At 46.4% G+C, this 17733-nt stretch overlaps 1 protein-coding gene across 4 annotated transcripts in view; it reads left to right on the forward strand.

Moving 5' to 3' along the window:
* The first annotated feature begins 8628 nt into the window (after positions 1-8628).
* The window catches only part of ATG16L1 (autophagy related 16 like 1), a 45409-nt gene continuing 36304 nt past the window's right edge, over positions 8629-17733 (forward strand). For 3 of the 4 annotated variants that reach the window (XM_065880816.1, XM_065880817.1, XM_065880818.1), the window contains exons 1-3: positions 8629-8743; positions 12558-12651; positions 16966-17071. In XM_065880816.1, the coding sequence (XP_065736888.1) occupies positions 8629-8743; positions 12558-12651; positions 16966-17071 (315 nt within the window). The remainder of the gene's footprint in view (positions 8744-12557; positions 12652-16965; positions 17072-17733) is intronic. The other variant, XM_065880819.1, reaches the window with a different exon arrangement.

The raw sequence follows: 17733 nt of genomic DNA on the forward strand, positions 1-17733 counted from the left end.
AGGCCCTCAGCCTGCAGTGAGTTCTAGCAAAGTTTCAGCAGGGCTGATAGAGCGTCTGTCTTAATCAGCTCTGGCCTCTTTAACAAGATACCACAGACTGGGTGCTAAATAACAGATATTTATTCTTCACAGTCTGGAGGCCAGGAAGTCCAAGATCTATGTGCCAAAAGCTTCTGTGTCTGGTGAGAGCCCTCTTCCTGGTTTGCAGACGGCCCGGCAGAGAGAGATCATCTCTCAGGTGTCTCTTCTTATAAGGGCACTAATCCCATTCACGGGGGCTCCACCCTCCTGACTTAATCACCCCCCTAAGGTCGCACCCCCTAATACCATCACATTGGGGGTTAGGGCTTCAATGCATGAATTTTGAGAGGACACAAGATTTAGTCCATAACAGTGTCCTTGAGGCAAAGTCAGTCAGAGGAGTCTCACATGTCTCAGGAGTGACTTTGCCTTAGTTCCCCTGCTGTGCTTGGTCCCTGGTTGAGGTTTCCATCAGAAATGTGGACATGGCTTTATTGCAGCGGTGGATTCAGAGAGCAGCAGCAGTGGCTGTCAGTCAATTTTGATTCCCCAGTAGGAGATCTGAAGGGCATAAGTTCAAGGCCAACACACAGGCCCTTCTTTATTTTAAGAATGCAAAAACTCTCCTTAGCCTGAAGGCCTCACAAAAACAAATAGGCTGGATCTGGCCCACCTGCCATATTTTGCTGACCCCCCCCCCCCCCACCCCTTGGTTTAAATTACAAGTTAAGGTTTCAGTTGTTTGCATCTGAAATCCTCCTAACTTCCACAAGTGGGGGAGTATTGCTGACACAAGAATGCTGACTTAAGGCTGCTTGTCCTTCTAATTCCCCTTGTAAATTAGTCCATTGACACTCAGACTTACTGCATCTCACTTTAATTCTTGCTTGCGTGAGAGAATGAGTGTTTTCCTTTTCCTCCTGTCCACTCCTCACCTCCTGAAGCAGGTAACTTTTAAGTTTACAGTAATGGGTGTGGGGTGGGGGCAGGGCTTCTGTAACAGAAGTCAAGACCTGAGAGGAGAAAAATAGTCTTAAAAATAATCTTACAGTTTTTTTCCTTTTGGCCACGACGTTCAGCATGCGGGATCTTAGTTCCCTGACCAGGAATTGAACCTCTGCCCTCTTCAGGAAAAGCGCAGAGTCCTAACCACTGGACCACCAGAGAAGTCCCAATAATCTTACGGTTTAATAAGGCACTGGAGAGGCACTAGCAAGAATCAAAGATCTGACTGTCTCTTAGATCCATCCCTACCAACCCCCTTCCCAGCCAGACCAGAGGGTCATTCACTCTTTCCTGCAACACCCCCCCCCCCCCCACACACACACCCCAACTGACAGGAAATGGGTAGAACGCAGAGTGGCTGACAAACATAACCATCACTGGGGTGGAGCTCATATTGGACACCAAAGGGATGGGGCCTTGAGGGAAAGAGAGCTAAGGAAACTAGAGGGCGGGAGAGAGAGAGGTAGGGGGATAGGTTGTGGAAGGGAGAGGCGGAGAGGGTGAGGGCCACTCTGCCCCCAGGGTGTAATCATGTAGTGCAGCCCCAAGGTCTAGGGCAAGGCCCAGGCCCACGGGAATCACAGGGCCGTGTTGGAAAGACCAGAGAGGACACCCCTGACTCTCCACCTCAATGCAGACTATGTAAGGGCTGGACCGGATCACATGAACCTGTCGGGAAGGCCAGCTGAACGGTTTCCTAGGTGTACTTCATGGCCAGACAATTCTGCCTGGACTGGACTGCCCCACAGGAGAACGAGGGCTGTGCTGGGATTACCCAGGCAACTGGAGAAGGCATTGATCCAGCATACTCTTTGACAGAATTAAGGGAGCTATGCAAGGAACCTTTGGTTGTGGGGAAGTTTAAGAGACTGGGGTCTGGTGCATGACCTGGCATAGGAAAATGTCCTTATTGGAAAGAAGAGGTTCAGAACCAAAACCTGGAAAGTGTGTGCAGTCACACAGCACGCAGAGTGGCCAGCCCTGAGCCCTGTCTCTGCAGGACGCTGCATCCCTGGCTGGCCTCTCCTTATTTGGGGATCAGGCTCCCAAAAGCAAATTGTCTGGGCATCCGGATTTGCAGAGCAAGTTCAACACACCGCTGCTCCAATTGTTGGCTTTTTTAAAGACAGAACAGCAACTTGATGCCTCAACAAGGAACCCCATCTCATGATATGCAATATTTAGTTAGTTAGTTATTTAATCAAAATACTATTGCACTGCTGTGTGCTCTCTACATGGTTCTACTGCATGAGGATGCAGTGGTGGTTAAACACTCTGAAAAACTATTAATATCCCATGAGTCGTCGAAATGGTGCTTTTCGAAATAGTGTCCCTTCACTTTCTGATGAGGGGGAAATGACAATACAGTTCTAACATATGGCAACAGTATTTTCTAATATCCCCAGGCTGACTCTAATCACTTTGACCAGCAGTGTCTGACCAGCAGACACTATTATTTAGAACAGAGCTTCACTTAGACATTCATGAGATCTCAGATCCAGAAACCTTTCCCCCAAAATTTGGAAATGGATTGCTGATGAACACAAAACATGCATGGTGAGAAGAGTGGGTTGACCTTCCTCCTTTTGTCAAGATTTTAAAGTGGAAAACCCAGCCTTAGTGACCACCTGTGGGGACACTACCATTCTGTCTGCCCAGCCCTAGTGTTTTCTTGGGCTGGTCCGCTGTCTTAATCAGGGTTCTTGGGAATTCCCTGGCAGTCCAGTGGTTAGGACTCTGCTCTTACACTGCAGAGGACACGGGTTCAATCCCTGGTCTGGGAACGAAGATCCTGCAAGCTGCACGGCGTGGCCAAAACCAACCAACCAACAAACAAAAAATCAGGTTTCTTGGGTGGCAAAAGAAAATAAAAGCCCAGAGTAAACCAGCTTTAGTGAAACACAGGAATGTATTAGCTCATGTAACCAGACTGGGAAGGTAGGGCTGGGCTGCTTTCAGGACTGGCGGGAACCAGGGACACTAATGCCATCAGATTTTGGGGTTTCTCGTCTCCTTTTCTCCCTGTGTGTTCGCTCCATGTTTTTCAGGCTAAACTCTTCATGAGACCTGGGAGGGGACGTGGCTACTAGCATGGCCTTGCATGGCCTCACTTCCTAACGGAAGGAGAAAAAGGGCCCCCCTCTCCCAGATCCAGTTTAAAAATTCCTGTGGAGGACAGTGATTGGCAAGGGTTCCTATACCCACCCTTGGGACCAGTTTCTTGCCCCATGGGGCAAGGAAAAACCATGACTATAGTCAGGCGGGTGGATGTGTTAATAAAAGGACGGGGGAGGGGAGAACATTTAAGATCTACTTAATAAATTTCAACTTTCAACAGTCTGAACAGACGTGTTCTACACCTACTTTCTTCTGGGACCTGTCCCTTCCCCTCCATCCAGAGGGAACCACCCTAGGAGACTGACCCTGCCTCTTTGCCACATAGATTATTAGATACGGGCACCTGCTAGTCCAGTAGCCTCCTCTCCCAGAAAATTTTTTTTAAGTTATTTGGGGTTTGGGGGGCTTTTTTTGTTTTTTAAAATTTATTTATACTTTATTTACTTATTTTTGGCTGCGTTGGGTCTTCATTGCTGCACATGGTGTTTCTCTAGTTTCTGCGAGCAGGGGGCCACTCCTTGTGGTGGTGCACGGGCCTCACTGCAGTGGCCTCTCTCGTTGCGGAGCACGGGCTCCAGGTGCGCAGGCCTCAGTAGTTGTGGCGCACGGGCTTAGCTGCTCCGCAGCATGCAGGATTCTCCCGGACCAGGGAGCGAACCCGTGTCCCCTGCATCGGCAGGCAGACTCCCAACCACTGTGCCACCACGGAAGTCCCCTCTCCCAGAAACTTATTAGACCTGGGACTTGGATATGCCAGCTTGGTCTGCTGCTGGCTTGTGCTGTGGCGATGCTGGAGGAGCTGGACCACAAGACAAAGGATGTGGCAATTTACAGAGGGAGGTAGAGGCAAAGAGCTGAGCATTCTGACAGGATCTGCATCTGGGTCCCAGTCCAGCCACATCCCTGCTGCCAGCCTGATGCAGCACCCCATATCCATATAACCTCCCCTTTCCCTTAAGGAAGCTCGAAGTGCACTTCTATTGCTTGCAGTCAAAAGCATTCTGATACTCTATCTCATCCTAAAAAACAAAAAACAAAAACAAAACAAAAAAACAGCCAGAACCTTTATACCCTGATCCACAGCAGAGGGACATATGGTCATATGGCTGGGTTCTGGCACCAGCCTTCCTCAACTGAATCCGAGTTCTGCCTCTTACTAACTCTGTGACATCAGACAAGCTACCTGACCTCTGCGTGTCAGTTTCCTCATCTGCAAAAGGACATACTAATAGTACCTACGTGGTAGTGTTTTGAGAATTAAATCAGTTAATCCACGTTGAGCAAAGTGTCTGGCATGCAAAAATCACTCATTTAACATTAGGTATTATTCATAGTAGGAGAGGGCAGTAGTGTCTGGGAGAAATTTTATCATCTCTTTAAAGAGCAAAGAGGCAAACCAAGGGAGATAACTTCCCACAGAGACACTCTCTCTCTCTAGCCATTGTCCCAGCTTGTTAGATGTGCCATGTTGAATCCTCCAGCCACCATTCCAGACACTTGGCTGTCAATTTATAAAAGGGATAACAAGGCATTTCTCTAAGAAAGTTAAAGTTTACTATAATGCTTGTATTGGGGTACAGGAATAATCCCTACGTCAGACAGTCATTTTTAAAATGTGAAATCTAAGTGTCAACATATATATGGAGTGGGTGATGAGACCTGTATGGGTTTTACTCCACGTGCACAGAGAGTCTTTATAATGGAAATGTCAGGTGGTATTTATTCATATGTCTGCAAACACAATAACACTAAAGGAAACAAAGAAAAGCCAAGGGGTAAAAATGTCCAGCGCCAAAAAATGTGACATTTGGAAGGATCATCGGTGTGTCTGAAAATCCACGTCGGTTGGATCCTTGGCTATCCTTTCATTTACTCCAGCAGTCACTAGGTTTACTAGGTTACAGCAGTTAACACAGGAACATGGTTAGCTTATCTTACTTTCATTTTTAGTGATCTAATTTTGAGAACAGCTGAAAAGGAGTGGAAATAAAGATCGAGCCATATTTTTTTAAAACAGGAAATTATATTTTTAAAAAAGAATAAAAGCAAGAGAAAAAAAGAACAGAAGAGAATCAAAAGCCCTTGGGCGCTGGCTGGGTCTTTTTGACTTTATAATTCCGTACATTCATACATAATCACATTCAGATCTCCCTTCCCGAAGAGTGAGCTCCTTGAGGCCAGGATCCAAGTCTGGTCATCTTTGTCTCCAGGCAGTGCTCACCTTGTGCCTGCCCCACACCAGGACCCAGCTGTTTGACCACTTGCTGATTGAAAGATAAAGGAAAGCAGGGGGACCAAAAGGGAAAGGACAGAAGTAAATAGGACAATTCTTGGAAGGTTGCACTTGAGTTCCTCAGAACTGGAGCATCACTTCACATGTATCTTACATCCATTACAGGCAGGCAGAATCCATTTCATAGATATCGCTATCCAGCAAAGCATGCTGCATCCTTTAGACACTCAGTATTTACCAGAACAAATAAAAACGCTTCTTTTAAGATCCATGATTTGTCTCCGGAATATTCAGACAACCTCATTTCCTCCTCCTTCCTATTACTCATTACTCATCCTCCCTCCAGCCAGTCCCCTCAGGGTCCCGGGAACACACCTGAGGCTTCCGAACCACTGACTTTGCTGACTTTGCTCTTCGATGGGATGCCCTCCCTATTGGCTAATTTAGGAATTGATTTCAAATCATTTCAAATTATTCTTTGTTTTACGTATTCTCATTGAGCCAAACTACAGTGTCAGCAGAAACAGAAAGTGCACAATGGAGTGCAGTAGTTATATCACAGACGCTAGAGTCAAACTGCCTGTGTCTGAAGCCAGGTCTGGCCAATAAAGAGCCAGGTGTGCTCAGGCCAGTGACTTACCCCTGCGGGCCTCAGATTCCTCATTTGTAAACGAGGATAAAGATGCTAAGAGTAGCTAATAACAACCTTACTGAGCAGGGTTGTTGTGAGGATTAAGAGTGACAACACGTGAAACATTCAGAAGAGTGCGCGGCCCATAATGTTGTTAGAAGTGTTCCCGCTTATTAGTTATCTCCCACAGAACCTAGCACTCTGCTGAAGAAATGGTTTTATCGATAAATCTATGTTCGTTTCTATAACTTTTTCTTGCATATATAGTACGTATATGATGGATAACAATTAGAAAATACATATAAGATATAGAAAATACATACAACAAAAGAACACCAGCAATGCTACTTCCCAGAGAAAATATTTTCATATATCCCATTCGTTAATTAAACAACATTTACTGAGCACCTAATATATGAAAGACTTCACGCCCTCGCTGGAGGTAAAATGATGAACAAAGACAGAAACGGCTCTTGCTGTGGAGGTTACAGTCTGTGGCGGGGAGACACGCCTCAAGCAAGTAATGATAAAAAACATGTGAAGCTGCAACTGTGATAAATGCTAGAATGGAGAGGTCCACGTGTCATTGGGCAATCTGACCTAGTTGTGAAGGTCTGTTACTTGAAGGTTGTGAGGAAGTGACTACTGAGCTGAGAATTAACTCATAGGAGTTAACTCATAAAGGTCAGAAGGGAAGGGTTTGCCCATCAGAAGCACAGTGAATCCAAAGGCCCTGCACTGGGAGGGAGAGTGGTGAGCAGAAGAGAGGAGGAGGGCCCACGGAGGCTGCCGTGCTCACTGGGCAAAGCTGGCCGGGTAGGGAGAGGGCAGACCTACAGAGCTTAGTATCCTTAGTTTAGAAATTATATTCTCTACTCATTCAACAAACTTTGCCTATGAGATCCAGGGACATACTGATTTTACATCAATTAGATTTATATCATATACTCCTTTTATTATGAATTTTTTGAACAATAAATATACAGTAATTTAATTCTCATTGGTGGAAATCAATCGATTTTTCCCAACTCTCCATTATTTCTAACAATGCTGTGACAGTTTTCTCTGGGCCTTTGTCCAAATATTTGTTGACATACATTCCTGTAAGGGGAATTGCTGGTTCTGCAAATTTGTTAACATGTTTTAATCATAATCTTGTCTGGGAAATCAGCATATTCAACTGTCAAGATTTGATTCTAGGCTCTTTTGAGGTTGGTACCACTGTTACATTTAGAGGCATTCTTCGTGACTTTCAGAACCTGCTTCTTCATTTGCTTCAGTGTGTGAGGAAGTCCCTTCTATTTCTGATCCCCATGGGTCTTTCCCACAAATTCAGATCACTCAGTACTGGCTGCTGACAAAATATCTTTACAGGTCTAGAATCCTAACTGTCCTACTCCTGGGTTCCACAGGAGAGGAAAGGCCTTCTTCTCTGTGAAGGATCTTCCTCTGGACTTGAGACACATTGAAAGAGAAGGCAGATTCTGACATTCCTTTCCTCTCTTCTGCCTATTTTGTCCGGCTCCATTTTCATGCAATAAATTTACTAACTTGTTAAATGCAGATGGAACTCAGATGATTCTACTACAGACCAAGGTTTCCCATTCTACTGAGTTGATAGATGTCATCTTCTCCCGAGTCTGTCTTTCATCTTCTGCTTTCATCTACTGGCAAACTGTCCTTTTTCTCTTTCAAAATCCTGTTTGTATCCTAACCCTTAAATGACCTTCTGAGGACCCATTTACTTTTCGGTCATAGATAATTTCTAGGCTTCTAATGATTTACATAGCTAATCTATTCGCATTTTCTTTAGCGGTTCTTTGCATTCCATTACTTTATTGCATAAAAAACCTTTTTCGAAGGTCAATGGGTTGCTCTTGCTTAAAGCAACCAATCTTTGGTTAGGACTTCGACGGATACCAAGTGTCTAGGTAAGGTTAGGCTTACTATGTACAGGCGCAGTGTGAATTGCATTATATAGTTTATTACTTTTAATCCTCACGACAATCCTGTGGGATAGGTATCATTCCTTCCCGGTTTAGGGATCTTCCCCATTTTACAGATTAGGAAACTGAGGCTTAGGAATGCAGTCTCTCATCTATAGTCTCACAGCTACCATGTGGGGAGTTTACTTCTGCTTGTAAACTGACATGAAGAAATGGGAGGCAGGCTAAGAAAGAAAATATAAAACGGGGAAAAGCAAGAAAAGGAAACAGCAGATGGGCGGAAGCCTCCCTTTTGCCTTTTCCTTCCTCGGCCCCCGACCCCGCAAGGCCGAGCCTCCAACGTGGCCCGCACGCCTCCTAGCGGCCGCATCTCTGCGGCCGGCACTTCCGGCCTCGGTATGCTATCATCAGCCAGCGCCCTGAGTCGGCGCCGGACATGCGCGTGCGTGTGGCGTAAGACGTCGGATGAGGAGGCGGGCTTTCTGGCTCTGTCCGAAGCCATTTCCGTCAGGAGCCGGAAGTCCGTCCTGGATTGCATCGGGGGAGGCCTGTTCGTGGACCTGAAACCTGGGGCTGCTGCTCCTCCCGCGCCCGCAGGTTGCCTCATGGTGCGGGCCGCGGCAGCCAGCCCCCGTGCGGATTGGCGGCGCTAAGGCGCCGGGGCAGCGCGCGACATGTCGTCGGGCCTCCGCGCCTCCGTCTTCCCCCGCTGGAAGCGCCACATCTCGGAGGAGTTGAGGCGCCGGGACCGGCTGCAGAGGCAGGCGTTCGAAGAGATCATCCTGCAGTGTGAGCGGCTGGCGGGCCCCGGGAGCGGGCGGGCGGGCCCAGCCGAGGCATGCGGGGCGCCAGCGGAAACCCGAGGCCGAGCCCCCCGCGCCGCCCGCGCGCCTTGAGGCCGCCCCGGGTACCCAGCGCCTTTGACCCCCAAACGCCTTTTTAGATATTTTCCTCTTTCACTTTATTCTTGGGTGTGAGCGTGCTGGGTTTTCCTCCTCAATTGGGTATTCTTCAGGGGCAGGCACCGTTCATGTCTGTGTTTGTAAATCCCAGCAGCTCACATAATGCTTGTGTTACTTAAATAGGCCGGTTCCAGAAACATCCTGTTTCGGGCATCGTGTTGTTACTGACACGGGCACTGACTTTAAGCAGTAACTCGCTCCGTTCCCGTCGTCTTCAGAGTGTAGCGAAATGTTTGCCTTTCATTCCTGAAGATCTGTTGTTCTTCCTCCAGTTTGGTGTGCTTTGACTGTTACATATTACACATCTTGAGTCTTAACGTACTTTTTAGTTGGGACATCACAGTCTTTACTGTCGTTGAAAACTTCAGTGTGAAAGAGGTGGCCCACACCCACCCCCGCTGCTGCAATTTGAGTACAAAAATGTTTGTGCCCTTAGATGCCTTCTAAAGAGCATTTCCTTGCCCCTCCGCCCCATTTTACCATAACTGACGACACATTTGGGGGAAGAAACGGGACACTCTTCGGACCTCTGGTTCTGTCTACCCCTTGAAGTAAGCCTGCAAATCTCAAATCATGTTGATGATGCAGTTCAGTGTAATAGTGGATGCCCTTTATTGAATTCTGATTGTGCTAAAGTTATGGTTCCTGAACTTATACCTGCACATTAGAATCAGGTGGGGATCTTTTAAAAATTATAAAGCCCAGGCCACATCCCAGACCAACGAAACGCCAGTAGTAGAGGTGGGATACAGGTGTCAGTATTTCTTGGTGATCCCCAAGTAATTCTAAGGTAGAGACAAGCTTGAGTGCTGTCGTAAATATTTGGCATGTGTCGTTTCACTTTATCTTTCTGAAAATTCTATGAAGCAGGTCCTGTTGCCCTTTATACAAATGAGAAAATTGAGACTGAGAGAGATTAGGTCATTTCTCTGGGGAGGTACAGCAGATTAATGATAGGGCCTGGATTTGGACACAGACTTGATGGCTCCTGACTTTTTTGCACTTTTGCCTTTCTCATTGGGTCCCCCAAGAAACGGCCTTCTTGCTTTCGCTGAGCCCATCCTCTTAACTAAAATGGGGAGAAGAGATGATGAAATGTGCCACTCCTGTGCTGATTCCTTACACTCTTAAGAGGCTGGCAGCCCATTGCTTTCAGAAAGCCAGAAGCACAGGAAACTCCTCGCTGAAACGATTCCTCGTGGGTTACATAAATTCAGGTCATCGGGTATTTCATCCTATGCTTATTCTTTAAAAGCTAATACACTGAAGGTCAAATTGGGTTGGAGGTCTGACGACACTCCCCTTACCAGCCTCACTTACCTGAGTCTGGTTTGCTACATCTATAAAATAGGCGTGAAGCTCGCCTTGCCTGCTTCATAAACACAGTGCTGTGCATATAAGTGCTTTGAAAGCCGTCTACGTAACTGTCTATAAATGGAAGGTGCTTGTAATCACATTGACACAATTGAGTGTTTTTCTGCACTTTGAAAATGGACATCTTGAAGGGGTGGAGGATGTTGGAGGAAAGTCAGAAAGACAGGTCAGTCCTGGAGCGGGAACACGTCTTTAAAAGAAATATAGTGAGTAATGCATGCCCGGGAGCTAGGAGAGGAGGCTGGGGGGGGCGGGCGGGCCAAGAGGGCAAGGCAACCTTGGCCTGTTAAAATCTGCAGTTGAGGCAGGGGACTGACATTTGGGAGGTCACTTCTAGATGGTGGAACAGCCTCACTCTTCATTCCTAGCCTCCCAAAGCAGTCAACCAGAGTTTCCCATTCAGTCCTGCCTCTGAGCCTGAAGAGAAAGATGAAAAGAGGCTCTGGGGACAGCAGGTGGCCTTTGAGTGAGAGGAACTTTTAAGAAGGATCCCTCTTGAATACCTCATGTCTTTGATGTCACAGGGCACCTAGCTGTAACATTTTGAAGATTTTATTAGAGCCCTTTGACACTGGTGAACATTCAAGTTTGGAATCACTTCCCTGTTCTCTTGAGCTAATTTATTAAATTAATATTGATGAAGATAGTGTTTCTGTTTCTACCCAGGATTTCCATTTTTAGATATCAAGAAGTAGGACTCAACTCTTTAAGAGGAAAGATAAGCTGTTCTAACAGGAATAGTCACTAGCATAAACCCTCTCCAACTTTTGCTGTGAAGCATTGCTAATCTCAGACGTTTGGGATCTGTGAAAGCCCCCGTCAGGTGTGGGTTTTCTGTAAGTTTCCCGTGGTCACTTTCTTGTTCTGCTTTGTGCACCCCCTTCCACTTCTGATCTCACTGGCCCCCTGCATGCATGTCATTTCTTGCCCTGACTTCTCTTTTGAATTTCTGCACTGTGTTCCCTGTCACATTTATTAAGTTCCAAGGACTCATTTTCTTCCTTGAGCTCTCTGCTCCTGTGTTCTCTGGCATGTTAGGATCTTGCACCCAGTTGGACGAGCAGGGAACCTCAGAATAATCTTTGACTTCTTACTAATTGATATCTGTTCATGTCACTGCCTGCTTTTAAAAGCTGTTGTTTCGCTATTGCCAGTAAGAAGAGGTCTGACTTTCTCATCCTGCCCTCTCATGTGTTGGTGCAAACTTTTATTTCTAGCCATTTACTGAACAACTCTCTAGACCTTCTGCTTGGACTGTCTGTTGTCTTCACCTGTGAAACCATCTGAGAAAATGAGTAAAAGTTCACTCTTGCCTTTTTATACTTGACCTCCACCCCACCCCCACCCCCATTACACTTTTTTAGCTCCTTGAGGTCAGGGACTCTGGTTTGTATTTGTATCCCTAGTGCCCTGATCTTAGATTAAATATTCCAGGGACTGTCTGGCAGTCCAGTGGTTAAGACTTGGCCTTCCATTGCAGGGGGTGTGGGTTTGATCCCTGGTCGGGGAGCTGAGATCCCGCATGCCTCGCAGCCAAAAATCCAAAACATAAAACAGAAGCAATGTTGTAACAGATTCAATAAAGACTTTTAAAAAATGATCCACGTTAAAAAAATCTTTTTAAAAAAAATTCCAGGGCTTCCCTGGTGGCGCAGTGGTTGGGAGTCCGCCTGCCAATGCAGGGGACATGGGTTCGTGCCCCAGTCCGGGAAGATCCCACATGCCGCGGAGCTGCTGGGCCCTTGAGCCATGGCCGCTGGGCCTGCACGTCCGGAACCTGTGCTCCGCGGCGGGAGAGGCTACAACAGTGAGAGGCCCGCGCACTGCAAAAAAAAAAAAAAAAGTATCTTCTTTCTAAAAAAATTCCAAATATAATAAGGTAAAGGTTTCCTCTCTTACTTAGAGATGCATAGCACTTCACTTTTCCATTGTGTTTTGGTATGTTTGTTGCCTCTTTGCCAGGTAGAAACAGGTAGCTGTGGGAGTAGAAAGCATGGGCACGGGGGCGTTTTGGAGTGATTTTTCATAGGTTCCTTTGTCTGGGCTGCCTGTGCTTGGGCCAGGAAGTGTCTAAGTAGCGCATGTGCCTGGAGTTTGGACGATTGCTGTAATCGGTGGTAAAGTACAGTGCCTAGTACTTTGATACCTCATAAAAGTGAAACCTGCCCAGTCATCTTCTGGTTATTTCTTTGGTCCAAATCTTTATAAGATGTTAAGTAGTAATAAAGCATACCTGGGTTGTAATAACTTTTTTTTTTCTTTGCTAGATAACAAGTTGCTGGAAAAGTCAGATCTTCATTCAGTGCTGGCCCATAAGCTACAAGCTGAAAAGCATGACATACCAAACAGGCATGAGATAAGGTATTCTGAAACGATCCTGTATTATTTGTATCTCCTGAGATAAGGTATTCTGAAACGATCCTGTATTATTTGTGTCTCCTTTTTAATTGAAATTTGTCTCAGTTCAGTTGTCACTTCCCTGATTTTGAAGCAAACCAAGTACTGTGTTTGTGCTCCACTTTTTGTCAGTTCCTTTCAAATAAAAACTTCTGAAGCCAAATAACTAACTATTTAAGGTTTTTTTTGAAGGTATGTAGCTGCCCACCTAGAAGCCTCATCATCAGTACGATGTGAGCTTGAGAAATTGCTTAAGGCGAGTAACCAGGCCAGTTCCTCCTGTAGCCTGCCAGGGTTCACTTTTTCTGAATAATCAGACAAGTAAGCATTCTTGAGCAGATTTACGTAGATCTTGTCAGTAGAGGATTGACTGGCCTGTAAACATAAGCGCTACAGGTCTATGTGATCCTTTTTAGTTCAGTGTTGTTTCCATGTGTCTCAGTGTGCAGTCAGACCAGTGGGTTGCAGAAAGCTTTTTTTTTTTTTTTAAGGAAGATTAGGCAGAAATCTGCATTTTATAGGAAGGCTAAGTATTGCTTCACTAAATATGTGAGTATGTGTTCATGGTGGGGAGTTTAGTATCTTTACTTGGGCCATTCATGTAAACTGTCTCTTTTTGAGGGTCATGGTCCAAAAAAACCTTAAAGCCATACTTCATCCGAGTGGCTTAAATGGAATCATTCTAGAGTCTTACTGTCCTCCTTTTCCATTTGTTCATCACGTTTGCCTATTAAATTTTGTGGTTTGTATGGGAACAGTACCCATTATTGTTCTAAAATCTACAAGCTTTTTTGCATATCAGCTAACATTTAGCAATTGTAAGAACAAAGCTGATGGTAATTTAGGATTTTAGGGAAAAAACAGAAATGCTGGGTGTAGCTTGTCATTTACTCCTATAGCCATATCTGCTAACTACTCGCCATCCGTGTTTCCTCATCTGGCGAGGTGGTCTCCAGGCAGACCGGAGTAGAAAGAGGGACAGATGGCCCGGCCTAGGTTCCATGTTTGCTTAAGAAGAATTCAGGAGATCGTGCCTAGCTGTGGTCCTGGGAGGCCTTCTGCAGGATTTAAAATGTTAGTTGCTGTGTTCTGGTCAACTTTAGGTGTAGAGAATCCATTTCACCCTTTTTCATCTAAATTCAGTCAACTGAAACCTTGAAACATTTTATTTCTATCTGGTTAGCCTCTTGGTGACTATATTCCTGCATCCTTTATCTGTCAGCGAAACTCATTTGCTTGGAAGGGTACAATAAATAAATATACAACATTCTTTTAACTGGGCACCACTGGGGTGGTAATTTAACTGGAAGTCCGTCCTTTCTGCAAACTTGTGTTCAGTCAGGCCTCTTCCTGACTGCCTCGTTTCTATTAATGGTATCCTTATTTTCCACAAGTCAGCTATGATTCCTTTTTCCCTTGGTGTCCCGCCCCTCCCCCTTTGCAGTCACCCAGGCCTGTTGATTCTTTGCCCAGGTGTCCTGTGCATCTGTCCCTTAGTTTGCATTTGTGTGCCACCAGCTTCGTTGCTTCCGTTCCTAGACTATGGCAGGGGTCTCGTTCACTGAGTCATTTTGTGACTACAGTGTAGGCCAGGCGTCGGGATACAGAGATGAATAAGCCAAGAGTCCTTGTTCGCAAGGACCTGAGCCTCGTGGGGGAGAGTAGCTCAGTGAGGTGTGTGCTAGTAGGATACAGGTATTCACAGAAGACGGGGATCTCATTGGCTGCTTTCTCTCTCTTTTGGGCTCTCAAGTCCTGCCCGTCGCATTCTAATTAATCTTAAAACACACTGTGCTTAAAAAGCTTTATCTCATCAATTATCTGACTCCTCTCTTAAGTGTTTTAATGCCTTTGCTTACCGAATAAATCAAAGTGAAACTCATCCCTGAGAAAGAGTTGATTCCAGCAGTTTTCTAAGTATGGCCGCTAGACCGCAGCCTCAGAGACTTGTTAGAAACGCAGAATGCTGGGCCTCACCCCAGAGCTCCTGTTTCAGAAACTCTAGGGGTGGCGCCCAGTAGTCTTGTTTTAAGAACCTTTAGGTGATTCTGATGACCTCTAACATATAAAAACCACTGCTTTAGTGGCTACTCAGTCCTTGTGAAGTATCCGAGACACCCGGGGGAGCATGTTAGAAATGCAGATTATTGACCCTTTTCTACATCGACCTGATGAATCGTTCTGGGATGGGGCCCAAGAATCTGTTAAAACCTACTCTCTAGGTGATTCTTTTTTTTTCTGCCTAGTGAAGCACTGTTATTGGGCTTTTGTAAGAAGTTTGACTTTTATTGTGAATAAAATTGGAAGTGGTAAAAGGCTTTGAGCAGAGGAATGAGTGCCCTGTATCCTTGCGTTTTCTCAGGATTCTCTTCAGCTTCCTTCTTAGAGGAACAGACTAGCTTTATGTTTTGCATATTTCACATTGCTTTGCATTGAAATAAGGGGATTTGATAAAAATTATTTCTTTTCCTTCTAATCCCCATATGCAGTCAATCACCCAGGCCTGTTGCTTCTTCTGCCTAAGTTAGGGTGGTTTCTTATAAGGTACGTGCCGCTTTCTAGTCTCTTGGCTTCTAGTTCATGGGCCAAGATTGGGGAAGCACTGTGTTGCCTCAAAGAATGCAATATTAGTGTATCTTAGAACATGTAAGAAAAATGCCTTTAGAGATGGAGGGTAGACTTAGGAGGGAGCATCACTCTGCCGCCTTTTCCCTCTTTATTTCTTATCGGTCATTGGGAAGAGATAGTGCCCCCGCCCCTGCTTCAGATGGTGGCATCCTGGTTTGCCAGCCATCTTCCTTTTCTCCATCTGTGTGCTTTCCCTGGGGAGTGGTTTTAGCTACTCACTGTAGTCTGATAATTTACACCTGTAACTCCAGCCAAGACCCCTCTCCTGAATTACAGATCCACAGTTCTGTTCACCTGCTGTTATTTCTGAGACAGTATGCAAACTTTCCCAACTTCCATTGACTCTCGAGGTGGCCTGAGCTCCGTGCATGGCTTTAGATACATCTGTTTGCTGACAGCTTCTATATGTCAGCCTCCAGCTTGCACCTCTTTACTTGAAGTTCAGACTCTTAACAATATGCAGTTTCCACTTGACATGCCCACTTGGATGTCCACGGTGAACTCGCTCTTCAGGCCTCCCCCAACCTCTTGCCCCAGTCCTTCTGCCTCAGTAGGTGACGCCTACCTTTAATAGCCACTCAGGGCAAAAGCCTTGGAGTTGTCCTCGACTCCTGTCTTTCTCTCATTCCCCACAACCAATTCAAAGGCAAGTCCTGCAGTCTCTCCAGAGTGGATCTAGCTAGGATCTGACCACGTCTCACCGCCTCCACTGCTGTCACCTTGTCCCGATCTGCACTTTCTGAGTCTGGAATATGTAATAGCTTGCTAACTGGTCTCGCTGTTTCTGCCCTTAACCCCTGCAGTGTGCTCTCCACCCAGCAACTGTAGCGATCCTTTCAAAACGTAAGTCGTTCCTCTGCTCAAAACCCTCGGCGGCTTCCAGTCATGCATAGGAAAAGCCACAGTCCTCGGGGGCCTGCGAGGCTCTCTCTGCGTGGCCTCCCCGATCCTCCCTACACCCCCTGTCCCGGGCGCTGCGGTCACACTTGCCCCCAGCCTCTCCAACACTTGCTGTTCCCTCCACTCACAGGGCCCCGCCCCCAGGTCCGCGTGGCTTGTTCCTCACTCTTTCCAGTCTTCAGTCAAGTGTCACCTCTCGGGATGCCTTTGACTACCGCACATGGAACAGGAGCCCTGTCGCTCTGTCCCCTTCTTTACACTGCTTAGTTTTTCTCCACAGCATATCTGACCACCTGACTCCATCCATCTACTCATTTGTTGTCTGCCTACTCTTAGCCGATTGTACAGCTTCCTGTTCCCTGCCTTCTCCCCGCTAGGCACCAAAACAGTGCCTAGCACAGAGCCGGCACTTAGATACTTGTCGGGTGAGTGGACCTCGTTGTCTCCTCCCCATTTACCTGAACTTTATTCTGGAATCCATCCTTTATTCCTGACGCAGCTGGTGGTATGGGTTGTGGCTGGTTGGTTTTACCCTGTGTCTCATATCTCCTACTTTCTACTTTAGGTTTGTAGTGACTTATGACTCTATTGGCCTGGAGAACTGAACTGCTTTCTTGGCTATATTGTCACGTACAGGTTTGAAATTCTAAAGTTATTGTTCCAGTGCCTGATTGAAGGGCTCTGGGGTCTGATTTTTTTTTTTTTCTCTTGTTTGCACGTTCTCTTCATCTGCCTGGTTGGGGCATTTAGTCCTGGGCATGATGGTGCATGGAATGATAGTCAGCTGCAAGAAATGGCCCAGCTGAGGATTAAACACCAAGAAGAACTGACTGAATTACACAAGAAACGTGGGGAGGTAAAGATAGCTCCTCTTCTCGTCTGTCTTGGGGGTCGGGGGGTGGGGCAGGCACTCCCACTGGAATTTGCAGCCATCCTGGCTACATACGGCATCACCAGCTCTATCTGTGGGAATGAAACAACAGAAAAGATGTGAGAGCTCTGTCAGCAGGTGGGCAAGCCATTGAGATAACAGCCAGGTTGTCATGCTCCAAGATGGCGTGAAAGGTACGAGTGGAGAAACATAAAAAGAAAGAAGCTTACTCCTTGATTGACTGAAAGTCTTAACTAATACCTTCATAAAGCGTGAAACCTGCAATTTCAGAAAAATTCATTAGGAAGAATCAAGTCCTGGGCTGTGTTTACACTGGGTGGTGGTCCAATGGCAAGCTATGAAGAAGTGCAACTTACCATTACTTCAGCTGAATTGATTATCAGCTGAAGAGTCGGAAAAGGTAGCTGGGGTGGAGGGGTAGCCAGGCGTTCTCAGCAGGAACCTGGCGGTCACCTGGAGCGTTGCTCGTCTATCCAAGGCTGCCTTCAACAGGGAAAGCGCACACTGCGCCCCCGCGCAGCCCCGCTGGCCCTTCTCCTCTCAGCCACCCAGCTCGTTTCTTCTTGGTGCCTTGGCCCCACCGCACAGGCACCTGTTTTTTTCTTTAAAGTAAACCGCAATTAGGA

This window comes from Phocoena phocoena, chromosome 7 (genome assembly GCF_963924675.1).
Source record: "Phocoena phocoena chromosome 7, mPhoPho1.1, whole genome shotgun sequence".
In the NCBI taxonomy this organism is placed as follows: domain Eukaryota; kingdom Metazoa; phylum Chordata; class Mammalia; order Artiodactyla; family Phocoenidae; genus Phocoena; species Phocoena phocoena.